At 33.7% G+C, this 7,871-nt stretch overlaps 1 protein-coding gene across 2 annotated transcripts; it reads left to right on the top strand.

Moving 5' to 3' along the window:
• The first annotated feature begins 2,157 nt into the window (after positions 1–2,157).
• LOC143594309 (inactive poly [ADP-ribose] polymerase RCD1-like) lies at positions 2,158–6,461 on the top strand. Of its 2 annotated transcripts, XM_077073646.1 has the most exons (8): positions 2,158–2,245; positions 3,178–3,292; positions 3,923–5,038; positions 5,139–5,380; positions 5,601–5,701; positions 5,774–5,932; positions 6,020–6,132; positions 6,262–6,461. In XM_077073646.1, exons 3-7 carry the CDS (start codon positions 4,023–4,025, stop codon positions 6,122–6,124), a joined length of 1,623 nt encoding a protein of 540 aa, XP_076929761.1. In that variant the 5' UTR covers positions 2,158–2,245; positions 3,178–3,292; positions 3,923–4,022; the 3' UTR covers positions 6,125–6,132; positions 6,262–6,461. The 2 variants fall into 2 exon arrangements, with proteins under 2 accessions (XP_076929761.1, XP_076929760.1); XM_077073645.1 differs by lacking the exon at positions 2,158–2,245 and having other exon boundaries at positions 2,964–3,292.
• Positions 6,462–7,871: the final 1,410 nt, after the last annotated feature.

A 7,871-nucleotide genomic window follows, 5' to 3' on the forward strand; every position in this document is an offset into this window, starting at 1 on the left:
TGGTTTTGTCGAGATTGGCGGTCGTTTAGTTAACGAAATACAGCAGCAAACTCCTTGTCGATTCTAGTAGTCGAACAGCAATCACGAGAAGCAGGTGAACGATGTTGATTACGATGATTGATTCCTAGGAAAGACATTCTATGAGGACCAAAGATGAAACCTTATAAGATGATGGGTAAGTTGTGGAAATGAATTGATGTGGAATAGTATAGAAGTGTAATAGAATTGTCCAAGTGATGACTCGAGGACGAGTCGGGAATTAAAATAATGTATATAAGTTTGATGCATTTAAGTAAATAATGTTTTATAAAATTTTCCAAGAATAAAATAACAAAACATATCAAAATAGTTGACTTCCCATGAGCTTTCCATGACAATTTGAATGGCCCAACTAAATAAAGCAACATAAAGTTTGTGAATTGGCATCCCATGAGCGTTCCATGGCATTTTGATGGCCCAATTCAAATAACGTGTAATAAACAACTGAGTTTTTAAGCCCATGAGCGTGTATATGGCATTTAACTGACTCAACTAATTAACGAATTATCGAATCAATGGAGTTGTTCGGACCATGAGCGTTACATGGCATTTAACCCCACCACGTGGTGCTCCGGCCAAAATGAGAGGAATTTGATTTTTGACGCTTTTAGTCCTTGTAGTTTGAGAATTGGATAATAATGAATCTTTTATGCATAAATTAAGAATTGAACATCATTTAAAGTATGAAGGGCCTAAAGTGAATATTAGATACTTAAAGTCTTATAAATATTTGATTTTTAATTTTTAATAAAGATCCCCAAATATTCCGGGTTGGGTTAAACGCAAACGAATACGGGTTTAGAAAATCCGAAATGCTACATTAATTATGTTAAATTCAATAATTTTTATATTCTGAAACTTATTCGTAATATTAGATGATTGTTATAGAGTAAGTGATTTATATCACTAAATGAAAATTAAAGTAAAGTTAAAACATAAGACGGTTACGATTTATAGATAATTAAAGAAAGTTGAATTGTAAGAGTAATTAATAAGTATTGCATTCATTTAAATTTAAATTGGAATGAACTAAATTGCTAGTTCACCGTAAAAAGTTTTGACTCTCTTATAAAACTAATTAATAATTGTCATTATTAGCCTTAAAACACTTGTTTTCTTAGACTATTTTAAAAACCGACTTATTCTTTTTTTTCGAGCACACACCCCAATTGACAGATGCTTCCCTTCACCCAACCGTTTTCTATTTGTACTTGTCTCTTTATTATGAATCAAAACCCTAAGTTTATTTTTTTTCAATAGTATGGGACGAAAAAAAAAAATCAAATTTTGGTCATTCGGTTTGGGATCAGTTATGTGGTTTGAATAAAGATGGCGACTTGTTTCTTTTCTATTGCATTAGTATTATTTTCAAATTCTGAATCACTTTTCTTTTTTATTAACTATTTATGAAATACATTATTTATAGTATAATAATATCTTATTTTACTAAGAGTTATATAAATATAAATTAATCATTCTTTCAAAATTATGATTACTTAGAAACTGATTTTACTTATATATATATATGTAAATTTATCTGTTTATATTAATACAAATTTGTATATATCTTTAAATAAATAAACATACATGTTTACCTGACATTTTTACTAATTTCCACCCGTATAGTACATGGGTCAATAGCCTAGTAATAAAAATAATAATATAGATGATGAATGATAAATTTATTAAATTTGATCATGCGATTACGCAAAGAACAAGTTTTCGCAGAAAGCTTAGAAATTGACAGTTTTAACTTCCAGACTTTGATTAAATTATAAAATACGTAAAATAAGGTTAACTATCAAAATAAGAAATTACAAGATCTCAAATTTAAACATGTCGAGTTTTTGAGTTTGAAAAATTAACGAATGTTACAGATGTGAATAACCATAAGGTTAGTGAGTGTGGTCCCGACCGAATACGAGAAGGTGAATCATGATGCGTAACTGATAGCGAGATGAATGGGGGTACAGTATATGATGGCATTGTCGGTACCCCATAGTGGGCTGGGTTCAACCAAACGGTTCACACACACAAAATTCTTCATAACGTCACTATCTTTACAAGTCCTTCGTACTCTCTCCCCCAAAATTCAACCCTCAACTTTGATTTCTTCCGCAAAATCAACGAATTAGTTACGACTCTTTATCAATCGATTGCTATTGATCGTGTAGCAGAACGCTTCCGATCAGTTCTTCTCGTGTTGGTGAGTTCCTTTCATCGATAATATGTTTCTTTCCGATTCTAGGGTTTTCATTTTTAACAGATCGGTGTTGAATTATGTCGTTTGTTGACGCTCTGGTTTGATCCGTTACTAAATCGTTAGGTTTTACGAATTGATTAACAAATACGTGGTTGATTTTGTGTAAGATGTTTCTAGGGTTTGGAAGATTAAAATTTGTGAATTTAATGCTTTTATGCTAATAAGTTTTCATTTCTTTTCGTTTCTGTTACTGTTTGGCAGGAATAAATGAACAAGGAGTTTAGTTTGATTAACTAAATGAACGAACACGAACATAGCCCGTGTTCGTTCAATTGTGTTTGTTTATGGTTGTTCGTTAAAGGTTTTTAATATTTTTTTAATTGACTTTTCTAATCTTATCATGTATTTTTAAACAAAACTGTTGCTTTAAAACAAATATATACAAGTATTATGTGATTAACTTATATGTAAGTTAACATGTCAATATGAAATGTTAAAAGAAACACGAACACAAACTTGGTAGCCGGATCGAATCTTTGACAGTACACTGATCATTCTCAGTTAGCGAAATTAAATATAAGATTGTTTGTGTTCATTTATGGTTATTCATTTGTGTTCGTGAACCGTTTACGAACAAATTCATTTTCTTAATGAATGAACACGACAAGAAATTTCGTTCGGTTAGGTGTTCGTGAACCGTTCACTTGTCAGATAGAAGCTTAATAGATGAAGATGAACAAGGCCTTGGTCGACTCTGTTCGCTTACAGCCCTAGACCCTAGTGATGCTTTTGATAGCTGCAAAATGTTTTATGTTTTAACTACTTGGGAAACGAGTAATGCATGTGTGATAATATATAGATTTTTAATGGAAAAGATACAATGTTCTATTAACTGTATCTTTTTACAAGTTCTGACACATGTTTTTTGTTTTTAGCCTAGTACTCGTTAGAGCTGTAATTACTTAATGATAAAGATAAGAAATTTGTCAATCTCAAGCAGTAGAAGGGAAATGGCCACAATATGCAGAAGGGAAGCCGTTTCTAAAATTGGTATGCTCCCTGAACTACAATGGCTGTTGAGCATGTTTTTGTATCTCAGCCTGCTGAAGTTTAAGTTTTTTGATTATTGGGGGCTCACATTTTGAAAGAAACAATGATTCGTGCAATTTCAACTTTTAAAAGGATGGAATCCGTAATTTACCGGAACCACGACTGTGTACTTTACTTTAAATAAAGAAGGTAATCTAATCTTAGGCAAGTTATCAACTAAAAGGAAATAATAATCTTTAGATAGAGGGAATGAATTGAAATAAATATTTACTTAATAAGGTTATCATTGTATCTGTAATTAATAACCCCTGTTTCTTGTAAAGCAAGATTTCTCCTGGTTGGTCAATATGTCCATGGTGTAAATATTTTTGTCGATAAAAAGAAAAGATTATATTTATAGTCGGTGAATTTCATTAATATAAGGATTAATGGATTAGAAGTGGGATTATTATGCTTTATATGATTTGGAATTTGCTTCAAATCATATCAGGCGAGGAACCATCTCTCAAAAGTACATTGGTATTGTCAATTTTATTTTGTTTTCATGTTCTGTAAGAAATTCTCATCTGATTTTGAATGTAACGCGTGAGGTGATATCTGATTGCTATTTTTTTTTCAATTCTTACGCAGGACTTGCAATTTCTTCAATCCCTTGTTTTCATTATCGTAGGTTACTCCCGGTTGGTGGTTCTTAGGTTTTAGTGTAAATACAGTTTAGCTTTGTAGAGAAATGGCATCAAGGTTGGTGAAAGTATCAGACGATGGTGGTAGGATCATTGTTGATCCTAAAAGGAAAAGAATATCTCAAGTAGTGAGAGCTAGCAACCAGAATTTGGCTCTGAAGCCCAGCCCACTATTGAACAGGGCCGGGAAGAGAAAGAGACATGAAAGCTGTAAGTCAAAGTGTTTCTCATCTAGAAAAACTTTACTCAAAAACTACTCAAATTTTATGAAAAGTGGAGCACCCAAACATATGCTTTTCTCTCAAGACGGTCAATGGAATGACTTTTCCCAAGATGTTGTTGACTTGGTCAAGGAAGATTTTTTGGCAAAGAAGTCAGCAATCGAAGTGAAGTTTAACGGGCGTCATCTACTGTTAGATATGTTACATATGACTGAAGTAGATTTGAAAACTGGTGTACAGAAACCTATAGCGTGGATTGATGACAAAAGTAGTTGCTTTTTCCCTGAATCATATTCTAGCTATGAAAGTCATCAAGTACAGAATGATTTAGAACTTGTTGAATTAGAGTCTTCTATGACTCCTGAAATTAAGTTGCATGTCGAGATTGATCTTAACGGACTAAGTAACAATAACTTTGAGGAGTGCTCGGGCGAGTCAAATGTTCAAGGGTCAAATATTAAGAGGGTCAAAGCTGAACACAATATAAATGATAGCTGCAAACAAATGGATGAAGATGTTTCTCCAACTTCATGCAATAATTTGAACATGGAAACTGTCAGAAATATGTTTATCAAGGACTTTAATCCCGCCTTGAAAGTTGATATAGTTGATATCAAGAAATGTATGGGTGATGTTATGGAATCAAAGCTAGAGCTTTTTCAGAAGCAACTTGAAATTACACAAAAGATTCGTGGAAATGCAAATGTGAAATATGCTTGGTTTGTATCTTCTACAGATGCAAACTCTAGCACTGTTGTTTATGGGCTCGGACATGACGGGCCCAAACTTGGAAGGTATGGGTATGGGGTCCACCTTACAGCTATTGGCTCTGCCTACAACAGGTACAAATTAGCTCTTTATGTTGTTTTGAAACTTTAGTATTCTTAAAAGTTTTTATATATATGCTTTTGTGGAGTTTTTAATTTTATGCTGTGATGACAGTGGTAGCATTTGTGATGTTGACGAAAAAGGAATAAGATGCATGATATTATGCCGAGTGATATTGGGAAATATGGAACTTGTTTTACCTGGATCTAAACAATTTTATCCAAGTGACGAGTCCTTTGACAGTGGAGTTGATAATCTGGATAATCCAAATCATTATATTGTTTGGAACATGAATATGAATACTCATATTTATCCTGAATATGCTGTCACTGTCAAGACGTCCCCAATCAACGAAGGTAGTAGTAGTTCATGTCTTCCTATCATCCAACTCCAACTTCACTCACTTTTATCATCCTATTTTATAACATCATAATTACTCACATGGAAAGTTGTACTTGGTAGGGCAGTTCATTGGCCCGAACCATTTTGAATTGACTTATTCAAGCATGCTACAAAGAAATAGAAACCCTAATTTCCAATTTTCTGTTTTTTATCACCATGTTCCTAATTACACAGGGAATCCAATTATAGAGGAAAGTAAGGCGGATTTGCCAACAAGGGTAACAACCGAAGATCCTCAGGGACCCGTGCAAGTAGATTCCTCTACCGGCAAATTGGTGAGTTTTCTTCATGTGGTAATTAATTTAAAGCATAATTTTACCTGATTATATGCTAAAAATGAGTTTTAGGGGCACATGTCTGTTGAAAATGTTCCGTGTGTTGGATCAAGCTCTTCTAAGGCTCCTAAATCCCCTTGGATGCCTTTCTCGAAGCTGTTTGAAGCTATTTCGGATAAAGTAGCTCCTGATGACATGAAGTTGGTGCATATCTTATATGAGTCTCTTAGGGTATGCTGAGTGCTGACTGCTGGCACGTCTTTTATGAATGTGTATTGTGTTCAAAATGTTTGCTTACCTTTGTTGGTGATTTTGTAGGGAAAGAAAACAACCAGGGAAGAGTTTATTAGGAAATTGAGATCGATAGTCGGGGATAAGATATTAAGGTCTACTATATCCAGTCTCCACTCCTCGAGGGCTTAAGTCAATTGGTAATGTCAAAATTGTTGCTCCTGGATTTTAGATAATTCTTTATTGAAAATTATACATGCTCTATTATATTGAGCTTAGTAACATTCCCTAATCAAATAAATACACCTTGTAAATTTTGTTTTCTTTAGGTCTTGGAATCATCAGTATTTGGCAAGACAGCAGAAGCTAAGAAGTATTTTCAAGTATTTTGAGGTGCTAAATAATTCTGAACTCTGGATGTCGGTTTGCTTTTGGCGTTCCATCTTTGTAAATCTGGGTTGTTTTCCAATTAGAATGGTATTTTGAGTTTGCTTTGTGTTTAGATAGGTTCAACTTTTAAGGATTTACATATTAGTCTTTTCCCAAAAGAGTGACACTGTGAGATATCAATCTGGCAATCTCTTCAGCTATCCTTAATAGGATGGATATATGTCTATATTGATCTTGCAAAGTAATTGTCATGAGTTATGTTTTTGGGATAATATTTGGTATTTGAGTAGGCTAGCCTTGATTTCACAATTGAATATTGTTACCATCTAAATTGGTTTCTTTGTTGTTGAAAGAAATTAGTTGCAATCAACCCTCTTATAGTGGTGGAGACCTGACAGGAGTTGGTTGGACCTACACACTCCAGTTCCACATGAAAGAAAACCAATGTATCGGTGGTGGTTGTAAGCTATAACCTCAAATGGTATTTATATGAAAAAGTGGTTTATTGAGACAAATTTTCAAAATGCATTATTAATATAGATACGTAATTAGTTTTTTATATTCTTAGTTCAATTTCTTTTAAATAGTCCAATTCAACAACTCTTGACATTAAAAACATCTAAGACCAAAATTGGTAAGGCTAGAATGTCATCATATGAACGCCATGCATATGGTAAGTCACAAAAGGGTCACCCAATAGCAATATAGCCTTCCTAGTACAAATTAGACAACACTTGGTTGAACATTCATTTCGTAATCACGAGCATGCGTATAAGATGTATCATGTATCCATCTTCAAACTATTTACCAACATATATTATGCCCTTTCAGATATTCGAACACATATTTCAAATTATAGCATACCTAGTAGAACATCGACGTCTGTGAATCGGACACTTGAAACGACTACCGCATGACCATTAACAAATGTAACATGCCTTTCTACACTGTGGCAGTTCTTACAGCCGCATCGATCACACTAATCACATGAGTGGTTGATCAAAACATTCTTAATCATTCACAAACAATTAATCTTGTGATTCATAGCACCTTTAATATTGTTAAGCGACTTCCATGTATGCTTCACCACACCCACTAACCAACTCAATAGCTTTTTGCTTAAAATGTAATGAGGTTTCTTATATTTTTACTTTTTTTATTCGTTGAATAAAACTTTTGGTCTTTTAACCCAAAAGGCTGTATTGCCACACCTATTTGATATACTCAAAAGGTTGAATTGTCATATTGGAATTACACGAACGCGCAAACTCGTTTCACGTATCCACCGTTGAATTTCGAATGGACGTTTGGTGATGGTAATGAATAAAAATAAGATATATGAATAACTCCACATATTTCGTGGCTTGGTGCCATGGTATTGTACAAGTGACGTTTGATGGTAATATGCGAAGATAATTCACGTACATGAAATAAGTCCACATGTTCCACGATTTTGTGTTGGATTGGGCCAATTAACCGATTTGTACACCTCTAAACTCTAGCTTGGTGGCGCTGGGCTGATGGCCTAATTAGTCATATGGGGCTATGG

The sequence above is a fragment of the Bidens hawaiensis genome, unplaced genomic scaffold, assembly GCF_021521415.1.
Source record: "Bidens hawaiensis isolate Kalapana, Puna unplaced genomic scaffold, B.hawaiensis_p1.1 tig00043457_1, whole genome shotgun sequence".
Taxonomy (NCBI): Eukaryota; Viridiplantae; Streptophyta; class Magnoliopsida; order Asterales; family Asteraceae; genus Bidens; species Bidens hawaiensis.

Excerpts from the sequence above, each read along its gene's own strand:
- LOC143594309 (XM_077073646.1), top strand. The coding sequence starts at position 4,023 with ATGGCATCAAGGTTGGTGAAAGTATCAGACGATGGTGGTAGGATCATT. Across the intron at positions 5,381-5,600 it reads GACGTCCCCAATCAACGAAG|GGAATCCAATTATAGAGGAA; the intron begins GTAGTAGTAGTT and ends CTAATTACACAG. Across the intron at positions 5,933-6,019 it reads TCTTATATGAGTCTCTTAGG|GGAAAGAAAACAACCAGGGA; the intron begins GTATGCTGAGTG and ends GTGATTTTGTAG.